General features: G+C 37.0%; 1 protein-coding gene across 1 annotated transcript in view; it reads left to right on the top strand.

Moving 5' to 3' along the window:
• LOC135086997 (protein furry-like) overlaps nucleotides 1–25,150 on the top strand; it is a 223,151-nt gene that overhangs the window by 140,275 nt on the left and 57,726 nt on the right. The window contains exon 28 of the mRNA XM_063981854.1: nucleotides 9,944–10,066. Within this exon, the coding sequence (XP_063837924.1) occupies nucleotides 9,944–10,066 (123 nt within the window). The remainder of the gene's footprint in view (nucleotides 1–9,943; nucleotides 10,067–25,150) is intronic.

Here is a 25,150-nt window from a genome sequence, read left to right on the forward strand (position 1 = left end):
CGAATCACTATTAGGGAAGATGTTGATGATGTTGGCACGTCGTTTGGCTCATGCCATGAATATTTTATGAAATATTTGATGTTATATGAAACACATGGCAACAAAATGTGTTCTAAAATTATTGTTGAATTTTGAGTAAAAGTGGCGGCGAATTTTTGCTAAAGCAATTCTGTAACGATGTCCCAGTCTCCAAATTGACTTGTTTCTATTTCCGAAAGTAAAAAGATCTTTAAACCGTTGTCGTTCTACAGGCATAGGTGACAATAAACGCGCGTCGCCGAAACATGTAAAGGCTATTTCAAAGATCGACTTTGAGAAGTATTTTGAGAATTAGAAGAAGCGCTAACACACGTGCATAATGTATAATAGGGACTATATATTTTAAAGGCGACAATATTAATTTAGATGAATAAATAAATACTTTTTTGTAAAAACGAAAATTCCCGTTATTTTTTTAACAGACAGATGTGTAACATGAATATTTTAAAGTACTTATATCTTCTATAAATGATTTGTACAAATTCTGTTTCCCTGAAATAAACCTGAATGAATTTTCTGTGGTCCGGATAATTGTGACGAGTTTTAAATTAATATTTTCAAGACTACTTGTAGTTCTACCTTTTCATCTCTTTTAATCATCAAAGCGTTCAGAACCCGGTGTTTTGCAGATTCTGGGTTATTTTAATTTTACCAGGATATTTAGCATTCGAGGAAAAAACAATTGAGAAATTAAAATTTGAATTTTCTCGGATTTGCAGAGGTTCCATGAGAGCTTTGCCTTTTAACGGAAGCCATTTAATTTTAAGATAAATTGAGATTACCTCAGAGAAAAGAAATAATCACTCCGCTGTTACGGCTCGTTGTATGTTTGCTACTTTGGCGGCGCGATATGCTTTGTGATATCAAACAACAATATCAACGATGCGAGTCAGCATGCGTAATGCATATTCTCGGCAAGCATGTGTGTATAACTGGCTCCCTGTGAAATGGGAGACGTTGGTGCCTCGGTTTGCGCCGCGCCTTATGAAGCTTCGAAGTTTCCTTTAAGTAATTACGCAACTTAGATAATTAATATTAACGGCACTATCTGCGCTTGTGCTCTTTTAATAACTTCCTCGTAGACAACTTCGCCTGTAAAACCTTTGGGAAGTGTTTATTGGAAATCTTTGGTGTTGTTCATAATTTGTTCTTTTTCAGGGCCGATGCTCGTTGCTTCGTGTAAATCATTACAAGAAGAAAATATAAATTTGTTGAATATAAGCTTATGACTTATTTCTACCTAAAACCATCCCAGAAATATTCGCTCCACTTTACCAGTAGTAAATTAGTAAACCTCCGTATTAACTAATTGAAAATGAACCGAAGCAAGCACGATAACATTGTCATTCAGAATGAAATCACTAAGCAGAAGATCAGAATAGATTTGTACCGAACGTGGCTGTTGGAAGTGTTTTACTCAAGACAACAAAAGTTACTAATGACATAGCAATTCCTCTAAGCTTGAAGCAATATCAGTTATTTTTCACGCTTTACAAACTTGGACGATAACAGCGTCTGAGAAAAATCTCGTCATATACTTTCTTGAAAAGGATATGAATCCAGTCAAGGGTGAATTTCTCGCGCTATAGTGTAAACTTAGAGATCGCGAGAAGGGAGGGCACGTTTGTATTGAAAAGAATAAAATCTTTAATCCTATTACTTCCTGTTAAATGGAAAGACATATTGTTAAGATTGTTTTTCTTTGTTTGCACAAATAAAGGAAAATACTCATAGCCGCATATAAGGCGGATTTTACTGAAATTTAATGTTAGAAACCCAACTTTATTTGAGACCTTAGAAATTATTCACGGGTCTGCGGGCGGCCGTCCGTCAGTCAGCCAGAGTTGATGTGAGATACGCTAGTGTTAATTAGTCAAAGAATTTAGCATTTAAATTACAATTCGACACGTTCATTGGTTTTAGATGGCAAGCAATTTACAAAATCATTGTGACCAATAGATAAATTCCGACAAACTACATGGACAATTGATTTTTAGGCTACATTATAATTTACTTAGAGATTCTTCAACAATATCAGCTACAAATAATATATCCTCCTAAAATAAGGGCATAAACAGTTAGATGTAAACGTTAGTTGACCTTCATCTTTGAGACATCGCTGAAGTGTATTGGCGCGGAGTATAAGCGGGGAAATCTCACGAAGTGATTACTTTCAAACTTGGCGGTGCATCTGGATCAACCTGATGGTCCTGTCGGTTGGCCAACTCTCACCATTATTTGGAGGCGTCAAAAATGTTTCGCTTCTAAAAATGAGCAAAGTTAGCGGCGCATCAGTTAGCTGAGCTCGTGTAACGTCAGCCGTCGGCTCTTCGGCACCTGTCACGAGTCCCGCGTGTAAATCAGAATAACTGGCAGTGCTTATTTTTTAAGGGCTGTCGTTTTACGGATTATTTTGAGTTTGCTGACATTATGGAGGAATGTAGTTGGTTGCTTGTGTATATATAGTGGCCTGTCGGAGTAGCTCACTAAGAGTGATGATGCATTAGAATTAGAACTTGGACTAAAATTTTTAGGATTAATATTAATAATTAAGGATACTTTATTGAAGCTGGCATATGCCAAAGATTGCAAGTGCTTTTGATTGTTTATTAGCGAAACTCAAGGCTATTAACTTAAAAGATTCCATCTTAAATAGGTAAATAACGTATAAAGATTCCACTTAAGTAACTGTAAGGCGGTGTGATATCGGAGATAATTAACTCATTACATTGATGGTGCGTGTTCTCATACGTCAAAGCCTAAGCCTTCGCTTAGGCTTTACGAAACACAGTAGATAAGCTAATCTGTACGAACGATATTGGTTTTTGTAATTGTGTCTTAACGTATCCAATGTTAGAGGATAAAGCTAAAATATTGGGGAAGCCACTCGTACTAATTGATTAGATATTCTGTACTTTGCCTATTGATATAAAATAATACGAAGCCATGTGATTGATTTAATGAGCTTCTGAAAAAGCGGAAAATAAATTCTAACGTAATTATTATGATCATTTAAGCTTTTTTAATTTGTGCAAATCGTCAGGCAATTACAATAAAATCTTACATTAGGTATAGAATTAAGAAAGACTAGCTCTCGAACCACAAAGAAGGGATTTAATTATAAATGTATGCTGTTATAACGTGCATCAGAAGGTGGTTACTATGTTAAGCCATCGATCCGGCTGAGCCATGTCTACCTATGGAGACTTAAGTAATAGGTAATAGGCAGTCCAGCATCAATGACTTCAGTTGTTACAGTCACACAGGAATACACTTTGAAGGTTATAGAATACATTTCGGACATTAAACACCTCTTACATGAAACGTATTAAGTGTGTTAACCAACCTTTTTTTTAATTAATAATTTTGAAATCGAAACAGCACCACGACGACGACGAAGTGTTAATGTTTTTTTTTACAAAAATACGGATTAAATTAATAATCCAGCCAGCGGTGGGGTGGCGAGAGAAAGCCGTATGCAAATATCAAAATGTTATATTTAAAGTGGTGTTTCATTTATTAATCCGATGTATCACGGAGAGATTACTTGGCGTTTAGCGCGGGATATGTCGACTTGTGTGTGACCTTTATGTGAAATTTACAACAGCGAATGCACGTCCATTAATACCCTTCTCGCACATTCAGCGCATCTGCTCTCAATATCACTGAAAGCCTTTGACTGTCGCAAATTAGCATCGCATGTAAGGATTTGAATCTGTCAATAAACTTCAAAGTGCGCTTAGTACTACCTAAAAGCCTTACTGGTGTATCAGAAGTTAGCGAATTGCGAGCCAGCCCAGACGTACCTTTGAGTCGTTGCAATCAGCTAAAACCCCACATACGAACTATTTAATATGCTGTCCTTTAATCTCAGGCCACTTAATCAAATAGTTACACCCCTCGCCGTGCCTCGTAACAGATGTCTCTTCGGGAATAGTCGCTATAGTCTCTATAAGTGAATATGAATAATTCTGCATGGAAAGTATTCGCCAACCTCCGTCCGGTTCGGTAGTTCGATTAAGTAATAAGTGTCACACACAAGAGCTGGTGGCCGTCTGTATAGTTCGTTAAAAGGAACGCTTCTGAATTCAATCTTTCCGCGTGTAGTGGGAGCAACATTCCAAAGAAAGTTTTCAGCATTTAAATACGAACATTCATATAAATCTAACAACTTATTGCTCAGAAATTTTACGGTTCTTGGACACAAACGCGTAGCTTCAAGCTCAGTAGACAAGAAATCTATGCGTGTCTGAATAAAAAGTAGTTTACTTAAATATAGGAGTATTTATTTATTTGGTTTGGTGGAGTACATTGGTTAGAAATAAGGATAAATAGATGTCAGTGTGAGTTGAAAATTGCTGAGCGCAATTTTTTTTAATTTATATTGTTGGTAGCATTAATTTAATATCTGGGGGTTTTAATACGATTAGTAATATAATGTAGAGCCTTAACTGAACCTAATCCTGGGCGTTTTTTTAACTACCTACTAGACAAACGATTTCTCGCTTACGAAGTAAGGGCCACAGCTGCGATAAACAAATTAATCACCCATCGGACCAATCACTTAGCGTCAAACCGAGAGCAGCTTGTCCTAAGTGTAACATGTCGGTAAGAGTTCTACGTAAGAAGATAATATAGGTGACGCATCTAAGCGTCCGAAGTTATGAACCCAATCAATTATTTCCATAATCTTTTTTTTATCACTTCGGCCAAAACGCTTGAACTTTCTGAAAGATGTAACATAAAGTCACCGCTTGTTCTAGTTTAGTGAAACAAAGTTTAAACCTGCATAAAATATGTGGCTTTGAGAAAAGTTGGCACATACTTGAATTTATGTTCGCACTACTGCAATAAAGGTCAAGTAAATAACATCGGCAACGCAGCAAATCGAAATCAATTCCTTTCGAGCGATGGTTGAGCACAGGCGGGTTGCTGTCAACACTTAATTACCTCCGTACAGTTTCCGGCCGAGTGGGCGCCCTAGTGTCCCAGATCTAGCTATCTGTTGGTTCACTCGCGATACGAAAGGAAGATTCATTTATTGACGATATCATACTCAAAGTCAAAGCTGATACATGCATAGACACGGCACACAGGTGCCCAGGCTAAGTCTCAAAAGTTAATTTAATTGCCGATCGATAAAATCGTAATTATCTGAAAGTTCGCTTTGCAATTAAGAAAATAGCTCGTATTTTCGTTTCGCTAGAGAACACAAGTAGGTACCTCAATGTCAGTCATACTGGCTTATATAGATGTTTAGGCGTTGATATTATAATCTTTTTTCTACTCTATTTAAGCGTCTTAGGACTGCGAGCTTTGCATTTAGCCTTTGTCTAGCGAGGTTCGAGATCCAGTGCTAGGAACAATCACGCTATGAATGTAACGTTATAATAATTACTTAGCTTTTATTATCCTTATGCTAGTTTCTGAAGCTATACGAGAAATGTTAAAAGTGCCAAAAATACAAAATTCAATATCTTCGCCTAGATAATATGCCTTCAAGGATCCGTTTGATAGTTCAGCAGGTGCCAGGTAACCAATGCCAAAGTGCAGCGCTTTGAGGCACGGCCCCTGGGAGCGGGCTCCCTCGTGCAAGCCCGGGGAGCACTTGCGATAGTGACTGACAAAGACGAACTTTGATAGATTCCGCGACGAATGCTCTCGCTTTTAAATTGCGTTTGCAGTCAAAGAGGCTTTGGCGGTGACCTTGAAGAAAACTTGAAGCTTTATATCGGTGCATTACATTCTTATTAAATATTGCCTATTTCATATCCATTTTCTTAAAGGAAGGTACCGTTCCGTGGCTTACCTACTAAACTCTTGAATACTTTCTTAATCCATCGCATTTTTATGTTTAGGTAGGCATACTCGTAGGTACGAGTATTACGCCAAAAACAAAAGTTCAAATAGCTGGTGAAACCGTCAATACTAAATATCATTCATCAATTATTTCACCGACGCGAGCAAAATGTAGACATTTTATTTCGCTACAGATCCCCGCTAATCCTAAACGAAAGGATAATCTGCTTTTTACTTTATTGCTTCCGTGTTCGAGTATCACGTTGTGTCGCGGGCTTTTCATTTCTCGCTAAAATATGAGTTTCTGCTACTTATACGTATACCTACTAATTAGTTTACCATTTTTTGCTCCGTGCAGATGCGTGAATCGATAATATTCTAGCTATTTTGGTATTTGAAAGCACTCATGGCGCAGTATTATGTTACGACCAATTAATGGCCGAAAAATCACACTCATAAACAAGCTCGACCCGTCACTAGTCTCACAAACACACGGCCGAATGAACACCAAACATCAGTAGAAGGGGTGTCTGGTCTCCCCACACTATTGGCGAAATATTAAAATTTCGTCGCTTAGGGTTCGTGTGTACTTACTTTACCAATACGCGCACTAATTGGTTTCGAAGCCCTGCATGTATGGTTTCCCTCGGCCATGGCGTTAAGGTCTACATTGGTAGATAAATTTCAGTCGGATCGTTTTGGTTTGTTCACATGAGCTTCAACATTGTTTACACAACGCATTTCCTGAAAACTTCCGCGATGAAAACAATGTTATTTTAATATCCATAATAATATATCATTTCAATTTACAAACAGAAATATGTTCCCACTGACACTTTTGATTAAATGGCCGGCAATGAAACACAGCCAGGGCACACGAGTCTTGGAAAGTGTAGGTATCCGTTATTGTAACCGCAACGAAGAAGCAGGAATATTATAACCAGTGATCAGTGATTGATCTCCTTAAACTTTGACACATGACCATGACGAAAAACATATTCTTAGCGCAATCAAAATGGTGTATTCTATAGTAAAATCGTATAAAAGTGCTTGTGTAAGTCTCAGCATTAATATTGGAACTTACTGATAAAAACCGCAAATATTTTTTATAAAACTTCACGCACCGGGTTGTATTAAATACATGTAGGTATTAGTGCTTAAATTCTGGGAGCTTATTGAAATGCGTTAATTGTGTTATTATTTTGCTAATTATGTTTTCAGTCAGTGCTCACTAGACCGTGAAGTGGTTTATATTTACAATATAGCTTTTGCCGTGGCTTCATCCGCGTGAATTAGGGGATAATTTTGGCAAATCCTTTCATAGTACACCCTACCTAGGTACTTGCCCTTAGTCTCTGGGGTCTAGACGTAGGGGCTTAGGCTTTGCGTTGATATCTCTCAGTCAGTCAGTCGGTCAAAAAGAAAGTTCTATTTTACACGCAATTTTTATGTTTTTTCTCATGATAAGAACCTTCCTTGAAAACCGTTCTCAAGTTTTGCGCTTAACAACACAATCTGCGGTAAACATTATTTAACATCAGCCATCAAAGTTTTAATGCTGCTTAAAGAACCTGCAATGTTGCTACATTTTCATAGAAAAACAAGATTTAGAATAGGTACAAGATGTAAAAGCAGTAGAGTGTTAAAATAAGAAAATCTTAGGTATTTACTGCCTTACGTTTCCACGAACCGCTACCACTCTTGTGTGAGATGGAAGAAAGTGCCTGCAAATGGCACTCTAAAGTATTAGAAAGCTGTTTCGTCGTTGAAAAGACGGATAGCTGTGTTTTTTCGGTTGTACCTACACTTATGATTGTCTGTTTGGATATATTCCTGTAGTCTAAATGGCTTACCTAGTATAATGTTTGTGCGATGTTTAATTAGACTTGACTTCATCTCGGGGGATTTCGGGTCTCTAAGCTGCCTCGAAGGGTACAAGAATATTCGTAGAAGAATGATACAATATTAATAGGTTTCATTATACCTACACCTACAAGTCGGAGTATCAGAAAAAATAAAATAATATCATTCATTAAATATGAAATAATTTATGTATGTATAAGTTACCTCTAATAAAGTATGGTGACAATTTGCTCTGTCGTGCTAATCACACATGTAAGTAGTTGTGACTTGTGAGCAAGTACGAACTCTCATAAGTATGATGTTCCTAAGTAACATGCAAAGTTGAATTTGTTTTATATCGTGCTTGGAGTTACTTTTGCTGAACTCATAAGGCTATTTACTTGGCTTTATAGCAAAGTTCGTTAACTACAAACGATTTATTACGATTAGAGTAATATGAGATAAATGCCGATGAAAACAGTTCGTGTGTAATAAGCTGCATCAGGGCTTAAAACCATTGCAATATGAGCCACTTTACGTGAAATTGTGTTGATAACAAAATGGAGGCCTTGAATGGAATCCGCGTAAACCAAACAAAGGTACGTGAAACTAAAAATAACGAACTTGCCGCAGCTCTGTGATCAAAAGGGGGCGTTTAAAATAGGTTTGACATAAAAGTCATGTACGGCAGGGGGCGGACGCGGGGCAATTAAACAAAACCACCGGCGCTGGCGACGGGTGAACAAAGCAAGTGGCGCAGATTTTGTTGGCGGACACAGTGGCTAATAACAAAGAGACAAAAAAAACTGTAACCCGACTATGGAAAAAATCGACTCGTTCGGATTTGATGATTGTGCGTTCAATTTAAAATGTGGCCTATGTTACTCGGGTCATAACAACAAATGGATTGACACCTTACTGATTAAATTCGGATGAATAGTTTAGGCGCTATAGAGAAACATACTTGATATTTTACCTCAAAACATAAATCGCAAGGTCCACAAGAACATTAGAAGTATGTTATGAGCCTCTAAAACTTAAACTGTTTGACTCCTTGTACAAGATGATCGTCTGACTTGACGGGAAGTCCCAAGCTTTGATTATAAAGTTGATGCCTTTACTTGAAGGAGCGCATTGATATCACAGTATTATGTTATCTAATGTGCTAATATGGAGACAGTTGGACGGCGCTTCTCGTGCCGAGTGCGTTAATAAAACGAGATTAATCCAACTTCAATCGGAAGAAACATCAACGGAAGTTTTCTGTTGTATTTATTTTACAGTCAGCGATTTGAAGCATGAATAAGTATTGGCGATATTGCTTTCATTGTCCTGAAAAATAGCTAACCTTAAGTCCTGATACGATATATATTTTTTTATTTCAATAAATGCTGGGCACCATAAGTAAAGAAAGACAAATTATACGATCTTTATGTGCGTAGTGACCATACTGTAGTGACCCCTCGTTGAGTCTTCCTTTGAGCATGTGCTGGATACGCAGTTATGAAAAGGCAAAAGGACATTCTGTTTTCAGAAAAAGTAAACAGGCACGGTGCACCCCTCTTGTTTGGAGTGCCTGCAGGTTATTTTTTATTCTGATGCCATATTTGAAGGGTCTTTGCATGAGAGTAAAAACATTCATCCGTCCATCATAGACGATGACCAGTAACTGTTCGATGATTTTATTTATTTACTCAAGTGTTTTTTTACGTTAAAAAAGCTTAATTTAATTTTAATAATAACATTCCTGGCTTCCTTTTACGTTGGCGTTGCTTTATCGAAGCAATATCAATAATTAATTATGTATTAATTAATATAATACAGCACATATCTGTAATAATACCAACATAATTTATCTATTCAATCGTGTTCTGTGAAAACGGTAAAATTGATTGAATATGACTTTGTGTGCGCGCTGTTCAAAGTAATAATTGCTTTACTGAAACCACCGCATTGATTCGGGGAAAATTGGGTTAAGAATATACCTATCTGTAAACATTTTTAGGAATGTCGACGGTCATTCGGTAGCTTTGCGTCAGTCGGCAATTACCTCTTAAATCGAATGACATGTCTCGTCGAGTCAGATTTAAATGTTCGTGCCGTTTATCTTTTTTTTTATTTTTTTTATTTTTCTTTATTATTATTTATTCCACGGCAAATGACTTTTGAAGCAAGACAGCCTGTCTTAGAGGAGGGCCGACCCCAAATGGAAGAAGGTAGAGAAGTAGAATAAAGTACTGAATGTTTTTTCTGTTTGCCGCAGGTTCGGAGAAGGAGCGCGGCACGCTGGACGCTCTGCTGTGCACCACCTACTGCCGCTCGCAGCTGTACCTGTCCCGCCAGCTGTCCCAGCTGCATCCCGAACTCACCATGCCCATGTTCTCAGGTAAGCCACGAGGAAAGCTTATACAGTGTGAGTCTTGATAAAGTGCACATATGAAAATGGGTGAAACTAGACCCATTTTTGTCCAAGGAAAAAATTACAAAAAATATGCGGGATTTTTTATAGATTTTTTTTCTTTCAATTACTTATTGTAACGAAAACATAATAACTTTTGAACTAAGAGGTATCCTTTTGTTATTCCTGATGAAATAAAAACAGTAATAATGCTAAATCACAGGTGATACTAATAAAATACATAAAATACCCAGAAAATGGCAACGTAATAATAAAATGTTATTTTTGAGAAAAATCTGTATTTTAATTTGTGTTTTTTTATTATTTGATAAATTTCTCCAAAAAATTTCCCCTATTACAGGTGGTTTCTATTACTTATTGTTATTCTCTATCGTATTTCCTTTTGTAAAATTAAAAAATCTTATGTATCCCTATCACAACGTTTGCTATGATCGTTTAAACTAAGTCGCTCCGGGCGCGCCATACACCTGTAATATGGGCATTATTTGGAGAAATTTAACAATAAACCAAAAAAAACACGAATTAAAATTAGTGTCCGACCGATAAAAAATAGATCTTAGTTTCACCTATTTTTTATAGTGCACTTGATCAAGACTCACACTGTATAGTGGGTACACTTACGAGTATATTACAAGTACGCAGGGAGCATGCTAGGTGCGTGAGAATCTTTTAAAGAGAGCCCGGCCGAAGTCTTCAGTTAGGACCACAGTTGAAGTAAACAGCAGGTAGGTATTCCGTTTTTATATTCAACGTGACGATCGACAAGCAATCTTGATCTTCGAAGCATTATTTAAGCCTTAATTTTAACTATACTCGAATTGTTTACACGAGCGAGTATCCAAATGGATTTCTAATTTCTAAAACAGTATTTTCAGCTAATCTAGGCTTGTCCTCCTCTCTCATAGTTTCCGTACTACAAGTATACTCGTACAGAACCCATAAATAAATGGTTGCGTATTGATATTACACTTCCATATTATTATTGTGTGAAGTGCCACTAGAAACCGCTAGTTCGAATCGAATAAACCACTGCACGGAGACATCATTTGTATTTACATAGGTACATGCAGCCCACCTCACCCCTTCAGGACACTGTTCGTTCGTATTTAGTGAAATGTATTTCCGCAGTATGCGCCCCAGCGGGTAGGCGCGAATTCGCGAATCTACCACCCCCTCTGCTAAACCCCTCCCCCTCCAGGCGTGCTTGGACACCACGCCACTCGGCCGCCGCCACTGAAAACTCCGCGCTCGTGCCTTAATAAAATTATTGCTCAACCCTACTCACGCATTGGCACTAACAACCGTAATGTAGCTTCAAATATGATAGTCGAATGTGTTCTGTTACATAATATTTTGTCTTCATCCCATTGTTGGAAAATCATACAACTTGAAAGATGACCAAACCAACCCTAAAAGCATTTTCAATTCCGATCTGAAGGGCAGCGAAGAGTAAATACTTAGTTAGCATTATTGTATTTTCTCTGAATATTACTTCAGTTGTAATAATGACCACTCCCCTCCCCGTCTTCAGCTTCCAATGAAACCTGTTTTAATTACCCGGTGCAGTCCCCGCCGGCCCTCGATATTAAAAACGACGCAATTTCACCCCGTTATGTAACTACTCACAAAATATAATAACCATGTGATCGGCGCGGGAAGCATCACGTGCGATCAGGGATTATGGCTTCGTCCGACATATTTCATTTTATCAAACTAACAAAGCTCTCCCTGTTTGGAGGTACACAATTAGTTAATTATAAGAGGGAAACTATTTTTAAAGCACTGCGCGTAACGGTGAGTATCGCGCGGCTGCGGCTTATAATAAGTCCGCGGGCCGCGCCAGGAGCCCTAGGCCTTGTGTCGCATTACAATCTCGGATGTTGCGAATGCGCTTTGTTGGTTCGCTGTCAGCGCTGACCCTCGTGATCCCCGCTGATATGAATCCTCATTAGACCAGGATGCTTTTAAACAATTATACGGCCTCCAATATAAAAAGGGCGTACTTATGGCGAAATTGAAAACCGAAGGTACTGCGCTGATTGCGCAACAATACTCTGTATTTCGTTCTTAGGGAACCTTAAAAAGCCTGAAAAGTTGACCAAAGGTATTGAATTGATTATCCTTGGAACTTTGAGTTTGAATGCAAGGCTTCATCCGCGTGATCGCGGCAATGCCTAAAGAAATGTTAGTCAATTCAAGGTTGGAAATAAGAAAAATCTAGGGCTTTTTGTTTCACGTGTACTTTCTACGTCAACTGTAACTTTTGCAAGAATTTGTAGCAACATTTTTCTACGGCCGATACGACTACGAAACTGCTACGGTTGTAAGGCTGCTACACAGCTACGGGCTTATGCTACGGTATTTAGCTACGACTTACGACTACGAGTTACTTATCAACCATAGCCTATTTAGAAACACATCCAAATAATGTCTGTAATAATTAAATTTAAAAGGGTAGGCGTGAGTGGGCGCTTCCTCACAAATGATTAAGTTATGTATTTATTAACTTGTTAAAGTCTACATTTCAATGTTTTGCTATTCCAAGAATCTATTAGGTGCGCTTGTTATTTATTCGTATAATAATTAATGGGTTACTTTGTTAATTAGTCAAAGGCCGAAACACTTTGAGATGCGAGATGAAAAATTAAGATGATCTTTATACGTCGCACTTCAGTATAAAATCAAATTAGATTATCAAGATTATTAATCAAAGAGCTAACGTTTATTGATATCTCAAACTTTTTCGATAAAACAGAACGCCAACCTCTTCATTTCTTGACACTCTTTATAATGTACCAGCTGGCCCTGCGAACTCCTTACCCTCCAGTCAATGTGTGACATGAAGTGTCAATTGCTAAACATGGCAGTTCAAGCCGCGCGAGCCATAATAAAAATTTTAATAAAAAACATGGCGGTGTGCAATGGCCTAATAATACACACTAACTTTTTTAAATATTTTAAAATGACTTAATTTAGGAATGGTGTAAATTGTAAAAGTTCTAGCCTGACTGCTCCTAGCACGACGTACGTGAAATGAGTGAAGTCCATGTTGTCAAACTTTTAAAGGCCGTTCATTAAAGTTTCTCGTTAGTTTAAAGTTGGAACTTTTCTGTTTCTTACATGACTTCTTTTAACCTAGATTATTAGATGGCGCGCGTAGAACGCAACCCATACTTTGCCTTAGTTCAAAGGACAAGTTGCGATGAAGGAGAGGAAGCCGTTTGAAATTAAGTTTTACCTCGCTTCGAATTTTTTAATTTTCTCAAAGTTATTTAAAACAAGTTTGCTTCGCCGATTGACGTCAGAGGACGCCACTGTAGTCGTGAACAACTTTTTAATTGATGACAAGACAAAAGAGAGAGGAAAATGACTGATGTATCTACAACAACCTTGTCCGAGGTTCGTCAAAAAGCAATCAAAGAGTTTTCAAGGTGATTCCGAGCCGATGCCTTTTCATTACGTTCCATGGGGAGCGGAATCATTTTTCTGCTAACCTCCGCCCGAAAGCGATACATTGATTAGAAACGCTCTGTTTGTGTCCTAATGAAATATCAAACTTTTCGTAAAAGACCCTTTTTCTATAAAAAGAATTCTTAAGTATTTTTCTTTTACTAGTAAGGTTTCGACCTTAATAAGATAGCTTATTCCTTTTATAGATGTTGCAATATTATGTTAAATGGTTTCTTTAATTTATGGTAAGTTTAAATATTAAAATCCAATCAAAAACTCAAAATACATTGAATTTGTAAAGCTGTATGAGCGCGATACTTAATTTTTATTTATCAAATTTCAAGTCAATATTGAAGTATTTTTGTAATATTCATTTGAACTTGATAAAACCCACGCAGCTTAACTATTTAATGTCCGAGTCAAACAATGGCGGCTGTAATCCTTTGACACACACCTTCCACTTTGATAGTTTGATCCTTTGAAAGACATCGCTGCAAAGTGTTTCGGTAGAAGCGAATGTTTCGACGCAAAACAACGAGCGCGAAGCAACGAATCGTTCAGGAATGCTGGCTGCATTCGTTTTCCTACAGCTTAAAACAGTCTCCGAGTTGCACCTTTGTGTCTTTTATCTCATATTTGAGACACTTTGAAATATTGCTGCACAAAATGCACTTTACTCTCTCTAGATAGCTGGCATCAATATTGAAAATTAAAAACGCTATTTTAAATCCTTGAAAAGATTCTGACAAAGGTGACAAGTTTCTTGCGCTGCATCTTCTCGGCACTGGTGGATTTATTGTCCCGATGCAGGTACTAAGTAGGGTTAAAATAATACCAGGGGCGTTTAAAAGCGCTTTTTAAAAGCTGATTAAAATATATATTTTAATTAATACTAATGATTTGATTATAATATTTTGATTTTACAATTACAGTATTTTTTGCTTATTAAGCACACGCATCGCTGGCCGTTTCATCAACTTCACACTTAAATAATGATAGAGCTCCAAAGTCTTTACTAGCAAATCAAATTAAGTAATTAGCATTACCGATCCGCAGAATTACCTATTTTAAAGCGCTCTTACTGTTCCACAACAATTATTGAAAATTTTGTATGTTTTCCCAATTAATCAATACGATTTAAAGAGGATTCCGGATTTACTACAATGAGTTCGGACCGAAATGCGAATTAGTTTTCAATCGCACATTTAAACAAAGCCGATAGTAACTTCATTATTGTTATTAAATTATTAATACGTAATGATAATAAAACGCAACCATTTTATCAGGATCGCACTTGGCTTAGGGCAGTGCTTTCCTTTGACACCAGCCTAGAGCTGAGACACTTAAGTGTGAACCAAGAATAATAATAACAATAAATGCTTTTTTGACAAAAGAACATGTGATTAATATCGAAACGTATTTTAAAGATAAGAAGATTAGGCTGTAAAGATTGATAACAATCAACGTAGATTTCTAATTTTCTATCACTAACTTTCGATATAATATTAACGCCGAACTATCTTAATTCATGTCTTATCACTCCTTAACGCACCAAATTACTTTTTTCATTAATATGAGCTATATCAAACGATATACCTACATAGTGATTAGTGGAAATCTTTTACAAATTATGCAATAAGACATAATTTTCATGTGTTGTCATAACTGTTTTTGTATTATATTTTATTTTTAGGGTTCCGTACCTCAAAAGGAAAAACGGTACTTTTATAGGATCACCTTATTTTCCGTCCGTCTGTCAAGACCCTTTTTCTCATGAACACGTGGACGTATAAAGCTAAAATTTTTACCAAATACTCAAGTCTACCGTCCCTTAGATTTGTGAAAAAATCAAACTTCTAAGCCAACGTAATCAAAAGATACAGCCGTTTATGCCGCAAATTTCTGCAAATTTATGACACTCACAAGGGAATCAAAACCTACGGAGTACTTCCCGTAACTCAAAATCTTGTGGTACGAAGCAAAGTCTTATGGCACAACCACGTCTTAAATCATTCCAATCAGAAAATTAATAATATCATCACGCAGATGCATTAGTTAACCATCGATATAATAGTTTTTACAGTTAAACCATTGACGACCAAATCAAAATAAAATTAAAACTAAACGCTAAAACTAATTTCTGGTTACCACGGTAAAAGTTTTAAATCTTTCACGTTCGGCACTAAAATGTTATAAAAATAATATTTCTGCTGTAAGCTATTTTCAGCCTTACTTTGCCTTCTTATTTTCCGTTTGTAAATTAAGAATATTACAGATTAATTCATGTTCAAAGACAAGTTTTACTGGAAAAGCTTATTATTAGGTACTTACGTACCTTTTTTGCTGAAACGGCGGTTTCGTGGGCCGCCGGCGCCGCGCGGTCGCTGTATACTGCCTCGGAGCCAGATTGCTTGCCGCCTTTGCCTCGTCTGAAAGAAACCAGTAAATTTAAAAAGAAATTCCAGAAAATTATAAATTATTTTCTAATCTAATCTTAGTTCCTATCCTTACCTCATTATTCAAGGAAATGTAGTCGCAGTGACTAGAAAATGTTCGTTATTACAATTTTACTCGGTCTTCGATTACCTGAAACAAAATAGTCTGTTTAAAAATAAATTCAAGTATTTTACATAAGATATATGCACTGATTATAATATTTTTTATCATTACCTTACGGCTCCAAAGGAGGTGCGCAGTAAGTTTAAGTACGTAGACACGGGAACTTGAAGATATTCCTCGCGCTCTCCCGACATCATTGGCTTGTGAGTCTTCTAAAAGTAATTAAACTATTAAAAACAATCCCATAAAATACAAATAGATAAATAATAATGATTCATAGACTAACCTTAGGGTTCCAGGACAATTAGAAAGCTCGTAGGTAGAGCAAGTCTTGTAATAAATTACTTGCTCTCTTCCAATATATCATTTTGGGTGTCACCTGAAAGCATATAATTTATTTAAAAACAATTCAACAAAATCTACAGTAGTATTTAGGTCTAAATATTATTCGTAGCCTTACCTTGCGGATCCAGAGCGGGTACGCAATAAGTTTTCAGGAATAATATAGACGCGGGAGCTCTAAATTGTCATATGACTTATTCAATAGCTCCAATTTTCGCCATTTGCTTAATCTGAAAAGAATTACTCTAATAAAAAAAAATTCATGTATATAAAAAAGTATTATCTTGTCTTAACATTATTAATATCCTTTACCTTGCCGTTTCAGAGTAAGCTCACAGGACTTTGAGGTATTATTTCCGCTGAAACTCGAGAGCAGGCTTGCTTACTTCCAACATCGCCACTTTTGCGCCGTCTGAAAGCGATTTAAATATTTAATAACCCCTCTTTGATAGGTAAAATAAAATCTAGAATATATTATAGAGATTCATGTTCTGATTTAAGCATAATTTATATGCTTACCGATGGTTCCGAAAAAACTACTCAGCAAGTTCAAAGTGCATATGAAGACGCGGCCGCGAATTCGTTAAAAAGCTTGCCCACCAAGACAATAAATTCATTCACAGTATATTAAAACTAATTAAGACATTGTAATTATATTTTAATTACATTTTTTTTTTAATTTTGTCTATTCGGTGCGATTTTTTTAATTTGCAACTGCGACTGCATTCAACGCGCGCGGAAGTAGCGGGCCATCGCGCGGGTCATCGACGCGGATATTTGACTGCACTCGCTGGCGGGCACGCACCGACTAGCGAGACAGGCAACGCAGCGCTGCAAGCACTAGCTACGCACTCGCTATGCCTGTGTATCAAACAAGGGAGGGTTGGTGTACTGTACTGTGATGCGCGAAAGTGCTGTAATTAGCAAAAATTAATTGAGTAGTCTGACCCACAATGTTATATTGTAAAGCTTTTGTTTTTTTTATTTTAATCTTTATTGTTTTTATGGTACGTAATAGTATAAGTTTGTATATTTATATTATGCATTATTGCGCAATGGTTTGTAATTACAAACGATCATAAAATAAGTTGGTAAATCATGTATTTTTATAAATGGCTACTTGTGAAAACTGTCTTATTGGTTTCTGGAGAAGATTTAAAAAAAATTTGCTTTTCAGTTGAATAATCAAGACCTCTTGAATTTTAAATGAAAACATCCCCCCATTAACCATAAAAATATCATCTTGAAAAATGGTTTATTTAAACATTTTGTAAGTTCATTGACCCGATGGCAATCATTAGAATACCGCTGAAGGCATATATTGTGATGAGTACAATACAACTTCTGCAAATATCTCTTTTATAAATTTCCGATAGGTAAATAATTGGTTCAAGTATGCCACAATATTTCAACTGGATGATAAGGACCGATTAAGTTAAAGTCCGAACCAAAAGTTCAGCGTAAAAAATACTTTATCGATAAAGTAACCGTTGCATTTGAAACGAAGCGACTAAGCGTCTGGACTCCAGTCCCAAGTAAGGCTTAAACCAAGGGAGACGTGTGTTTAGCACAGACACCTCAAACACAAGCTTTTCTTAGGTTGAGTTGCGCCACCTAACTTTGACGATAACTATAACGATAACCGGTGCTTTTTGTATGCAGTAACGTTTGTCAAAGGTAAAGTAAGATGGTGCATGCAACCCATCCTTAAAGTAACAATTGAAATAAATCCGATCATGCTCGAGGTGAACTTTGACATAGCCAATCTTTTCCAAATATCTGAGCACGCATTCCTCCGTGTAGAGCCGGTCACGAGCGCGGGCGTGAGCTTAATATAAGTTCAGTGGTGGGCTATAGACAATATTCTACCGGAACATCTTCGACACTTTTGTGAAGTCTCAAAATATATTTTTCAGAAGTAGTGGTCGTGGGTTACATAGTTTACATAATAAGTACAAATATTTTATTGTAGTACATAATATGACTACTCATTAATAGCTGGCAGTTTTTCAGCAACATGCCCAATTCCACGTTACGTCCATAATCACCGGCAGTGAACCTATAGATTTACTCCGTGCAAATCAATCGTAGCGTACTGTAATTGAGACACGAGTTCATTTGATGAATTCATTTTATTTTGGCCGCCACAAATTATTACATTTGGATATTTCATTCGTTTTGGTATTGTTTTCACGTTTCAATTATTACTTTTGTGAATTTCCATATGGATAAATGTTGTCCTAAACAAGTATTCAAACGTATGCGAAAGTTCTAGCGCTTGTAGATCCCGAGAAGTTTATACAGGGTGGAATTTTGTAATGCCACCTGGAGGGAAAGTACTCTTAATATTGTAGATAGAAAATTTTACTGAAAGTAAACATTCCTTTATTTTTGAAAAGAAAGAGAACTGCATTCAAAGATTTTCGAAAATTCACTACCATACCATACAATTTTCTGTCCATAATTAACCCTTAACTGGTATCGTAAATTGGACATACGTAACTGGTATCGTGGGGGCCGCGCGGCCCCCATACTATGTTTGCTTCTAGCAAGCATGTTTTACCTATATACTTAAATAAATGCTCATAAATGATATACATCAGGCTTGTTCTATGTAATCATTTAGTTTTTATTGTATTAAATCTTCTTACTTATATACTTCAAGACATTACATAATAGTAACAACTTTTTACGTAATATTTTTTTAACGTTACAAATATCTATGAAACCTACCGTTTAGAAAGTTATAACCAAAAATATTATTATTTTAATTAATCCATAATAATGTGAACTTAATAATAAATAACGTTTTAATGTAATATCAAATAAAAATAATAAGTATTTTATAAAAATAAAAACATAAATATTATGTTGAAAAACATTAGCAGGTGCTGGTGGATTTTCAGACCACTTGTATTTATTTTTTCATAGTAGCCGGATTGACTAGGTCCTACAACATCTTCATTTTCACTCTCTGAAGAAAAAACTTGAAAATCAGAATCAATATCCTCATTATCGACCGAATATTGGTTATTGGGTCTTCACAATGACCTATAATTTTATTATCACTATATCCTTCTTCTGACATGCTACTAATCACTAATTTGGAATCAAAAACTTCGTTCTAGGTATCTTCTATTGTTTTATCACTTATAAACCACCAATAGTGCAAAAAAATAAAAAACAAATAAAAATTGCCACGAAAAAAAACTAACGTAACTGGTATCGTGGGGGCCGCGCGGACCCCAACACGTGCATATCTTCGTCCTGGTGAATGATGCAGTGCTGAAACGCCTGCACCATACGCGAGTAGCGCCGAAATGAGAATACCAAAAATTTTGGCTGCCCACGATGCGTAGCTTCTTAGAAATCAAAGAAAACGTCATGCGTGGGGGCCGCGCGGCCCCCACGATACCAGTTAAGGGTTAAAATAATTTAAGATTTCATGGTTTTCTTTTCATTTGATTTATCAAGTTTGTTAGAGAGATTTCATCCTTATACTTACTTAACTCTAACAATCTATATAATAAAAATACGGGGTGTAATTTTTAACAGATTTTATTTGGTTAGATTCCCGGGTGTGGTAAGCAAATTTTTGGAAATCTTTGAATGCAATTCTATTTCTTTTAAAAAATAAAGGAATGTTTTCTTTGAGAAAAAATTTTTATTTACAATATTAAGAGTACTTTCCCTCCAGGTGGCATTACAAAATTCCACCCTGTATAGGAGGAATAATTTGTCACGAGGGCTCAAGGTGACTCAAGCAGTGCACCGGGGCCGAAATGAACTTGATCCCGGTTTGGAAATAAAACGCCTCCGCGAGGTCGCAACGCCCGCGATTGTCTTAGAATACCTTCAAGATTATAGAATGAGTCTACTATTGCCTAAAATGTAGACAGTCTTTACTGCACTCCAGTCAGAACTGACAACAAATACAAACATAAGAACGGTAAATACAGACGGTCGATATATTCATCTGTTATGTTTCTTACGAGTACGACGTAGAAAATTAAAGTGGCGCTCAGGTAAATGTTTGTAAGATTGGTTGGAAATTTTCTTCTACTGAAATTTGCTCTTGAAGTGGTGCGCACGGAATTATTGTTTGTATGAATATACGCAATGAAGAAATCGTTTAGTTTACTCAATAGTTACGTATTTATCCTCCCTAATTTAAAGCTATTCAGGATCTTATTGATATTGTAAACGGTATTAGTTCTGTAACAGAATATCTGGAATGTGTGATTATAATTTGTGCTTGTTGTCTCTTCTGTATTTATTGTTTTAAGTTGTATATCAAGGCACTATTTTAATGTTTAGTTGTTGAATTATGATGATGTTAGTAGGTATATTTGTACAGTATAATTGGTAGTAAGTTAATATTTTTCTTCGCACTAATGGATTGGTTCTGATGGGAGTAGGCTTTATAAAATAGGTTTTCGATAACTAGACATTTTGATGGAAAGTTAAGTTCGATGGTAATATCTTAGTCGGCGGCGATCCGTCTTGCTCCGCCATGATTGATGGCGTCAGCCGACAATCGGCAGTTGTTGTACGATTGGTTTACGAACGACTGTTTCATAAGCCGCCCGAATTTCAAGTTTGTTTCATTTGAATCGGAATTTGCTGCTTATCAGACTATACTTTAATAATTTTAATTTTATATCATCTAAACAACTTCAATTTATATGTATACTAGCTTTTCGCCCGCGTGGAATTTTGTCTGTCACAGAAAAACATTATCGCGCGCGTCCCTGTTTCAAAAACCGGGATAAAAACTATCATATGTCCTTTCCCGGGACTCAAGCTATCTCTATGCCAAATTTCATCAAAATCGGTTCGGTGGCTTAGGCGTGAAATCGAGACAGACAGACAGAGTTACTTTCGCATTTATAATATTAGTATAGATAACCTGAACGTGTTTGTATCTTTTCGGTAATTTCATTAGACCATGTTAGCTCCCGGAAAAGTTACCGACCAAGTAATATCATTAGGGTCAACTACCTTTTGATTAGAAGTCGTATTTTCCTTATCAGGCAGATAACAAATTAATTTGGTATCGAATCGTCGTCGTCGTTTCAGCCGAAAGACGTCCACTGCTGGACAAAGGCCTCCCCCAAGGATTTCCACAAAGACCGGTCCTGCGCCGCTTGCATCCAGGTACTTCCCGCGACCTTCACCAGATCGTCGGTCCACCTAGTGGGAGGCCTGCCCACGCTACGTCTTCCAGCTCGTGGTCGCCACTCAAGAACTTTTCTGCCCCAGCGGCCATCAGCTCTTCGAGCTATGTGCCCCGCCCACTGCCACTTGATTTTAGCGATTCTGCCGGCTATGTCAGTCACTCTGGTTCTCCTACGGATCTCCTCATTTCTGATTCGATCACGCAGGGAAACTCCGAGCATAGCACGCTCCATCGCTCTTTGGGTGACCTTGAGCCTTCTTATGAGGCCCATAGTAAGCGACCACGTCTCAGAGCCATACACCATCACTGGCAACACACACTGGTCAAATACTTTTGACTTGAGACACTGCGGTATTTCGGACGTGAGAATTTCGCGAAGCTTCCCGAACGCTGCCCAGCCGAGTTGGATTCGACGATTAACCTCTTTCTCGAAGTTGGACCTACCTAACTGGACTGTTTGTCCCAGGTATACATAATTGTCAACAACTTCGAGTGTAGTGTCTCCAACCTTCAGAGGAGTGGGTACAACACGGGCATTTGACATAATTTTTGTCTTGTCCATGTTCATTTTAAGACCCACTTGTTGAGAGGCTCTACTGAGGCCATCGAGCATTGTGTTTAGGTCCTCCACGGTCTCAGCCATGACTACGATATCGTCCGCGAAACGAAGGTGGGTGATATACTCGCCGTTGATATTTATGCCGAATCCACTCCAGTCCAGAAGCTTGAAATATCGAATATTCAGTCAATAATATGGTGAACGAGTAAATAGACTGTAAACAAGAATTTCGTAGAAGACCTAAGTTTCCAAAAAGTAAGGGTTTAAGTAAACAGTCGATTTATTATTATTATTCTATTCACTAATTACCGAAATCCAAATACCTTACCTCGCTGTATTTTTGTATTTGGTAAAAAGTGTTTACCAAATTAACTTAACAAATAGGGTGTTTTATCGGCTTGTAACTGATATACCTATATCCTGATGATGCACGGCCGCATCTGTGCACGATTTACGAAACTAGATCCAGCTAACTCGGTTAGCGCTCGCTAACGTGCCGCCGCCGTGCCGCGGGTGCCGTAACGTCATCAATCCGCCCGATCTTTCGGTAAACCGATATTCGGCTCAAACTCGGGAACGGCAAATGTTTACGAAAAATTATGAGTCGACGATAAATCTCTTTATTGAAAAGACTGATAATAATTCCAATTCGAATGGGATTTATTACTTTCGTTTTTTGATTTCGTGAAATGTTTACATAAAACTGTAATGTGTATTTAATTATAAATAATTATAATCACATCGTTCGTTAAAATATTCCATTACTAGAGTTGATTTTCTTTTCCCCAGATTATTTTCATCCACCTTTGACTAAAAGGATGTCTTAATTTTTTTTATTTGGCTGAAACTTGTCTCCTTCGGGTCTCGAAAAAGAGAAAATATCGTCGTGCTCAGAATTCCACCTCATTAGCCCTAGCATGTTCCTTTGCCGCCACTTCGGGCGCGTTCCAAACTAATAAGCTCGGGGCTCTTCTTAGCGCTCGCACAATCGAACGTGTGTCAATGCAGCAAATGCTCAAGTTCCAAGCAAACGCTCATTAGAGGCACGGCACGGTAATGCCGCTGTTTGGCGCTCGCAGGGGACTTTGTACCTTCAAAGGCTTTATTCTATTTAGTGTTTCTGAGAATTACCTATTAAATTGAACATCAAACGCTCGGATCCGTGCATTAGGTATGCTTATGAATGATTTACACAGTGTAGGTAAGTATTCACATAAAATCAGAATTCTTAATACCTACTTACCTAAAACGTTTGACTAGCAAAATATACTTTGACTTTGACTATTTATATTTCTAGGTTCTATTTATTTAATAGTCCGCATCACACGAAGCTGAAAAATATTGTTTTACTATTTGCCTTTGCTCCGTAGCGAGGGTCGTAGCTTTCTCACAACTCAGCAGAATCTTTCTGTCATCGAGTAACTGGGCCTTTCGAGGTCTCGCTTTTGTTATTGGATCAAATAGCCAACGGGAGCGTCTGCCTTTATTTTTAGCTTCAAATACAAAGCATTACTTAAAACCTGATATCCGTTGGATATATTAAGATTTCAGTTGATTTGAACTATAATGAAATATAATTACAGTGAAAGTAGTCGGTTTAAAGTCAGTTTCAAATAACTGCCTGTAACTGAATAATTGCGAAACCTTTTAAGGCTTATTAGGTTCTTCCAACGCTGGATGCTATTTCTTTAAATCCTGCAGCGAAATATTCCAAAGCCCTAGTAAAGGTCAACACACGGTAGCTTCATACTGTAGACAGTGCGTGTAATCTCCAGCCAAAAGGTACGTTCCGAACCAGTGAGTAGATGTAAAAGCCCTAGTGCTAAAGTTTAATCGAAACAATGTCTTTGTCTCTGGGCCATTTACACTAAACTTTATTATTTTCTCGTGATCGTAGTAAACAATATCAATATATTTTGATAGTACAAAAATAGATGTTATTGAAAGAACTCTGAGAATCGTGTGCTATTATGTTGTATTTAAAGTATTTTATAAAAAAAAACAATTGAAAGTTATAAAAATATTCAATAGCCAATAAATACCACAACATTTGTGGAAATCCCAAAAGTGTTCACACTGAAAGAATGGGACGTGCCGACAATAGCGTAATTGTGTATTGTTATGTGTTCGTTTGTGATATGGTTTCCAAATTCCCGGGACTCGAACGCACGGGGCCGAGACAAACGCTTTTCATGTCCGATTGTGACTACAAATAGTTCAGAAGACCCGCGCAAGTGTCAACAATATTTCAATCTTCATTTCATCCCTTTTGGCCACACATCAAATCTGAATGTGGAAGTTCGTAATATAATTTTTTCGGAGGAATTCAATTCTTCCATTTCTGAGATTCGATAGGGGAAGGAGTGACTTAATAATAGATGTTCATTTATAAATTTGAATATAACGCTGTAGCTTAACAAAAAAGGCGTTAAAAGTTTCTATGAAAAAAACTTGAGATGATTTTAAAAGGTGTTAATAGGTATACTGTAAAATTGCCACATTTTGTTATTAATAAAAAAAGATTCGATGATTGCCATGTTTGTAGAAAAACAAGGATACAAACATCTCCGATTTAATCCTTTTGGAAAATAGATTCCAGTGAACATTTTGACTACCTAGGTATATGTACTTAACAATAGCGCTTTCACAAAGGATTCACTTACCCAAAATGATCAGATATTTTATTTAAATTCATCAAGTCAATATTCACTTAGATTTAAAGCTAAGTATGGTAATTATCTTGATGAAGATGCTTTGATGCTATTATCAGTGAACCGTGATCGGTTGTATTAATAAGACAATAGCAATGTCCATCAGTGCGTCGCACGCCGACCTGACATTCTGCCTGCAATCGCTGATATCTTAGCCGACAGAATCGGCGGTGGGATTGAATTCTATAACATGATCACACTTACTAAATACCGTATTATTAATTAGCCTGACGTACGTAACACAATATGTC

The sequence above is a fragment of the Ostrinia nubilalis genome, chromosome Z (assembly GCF_963855985.1).
Source record: "Ostrinia nubilalis chromosome Z, ilOstNubi1.1, whole genome shotgun sequence".
NCBI classification, from domain to species: Eukaryota; Metazoa; Arthropoda; class Insecta; order Lepidoptera; family Crambidae; genus Ostrinia; species Ostrinia nubilalis.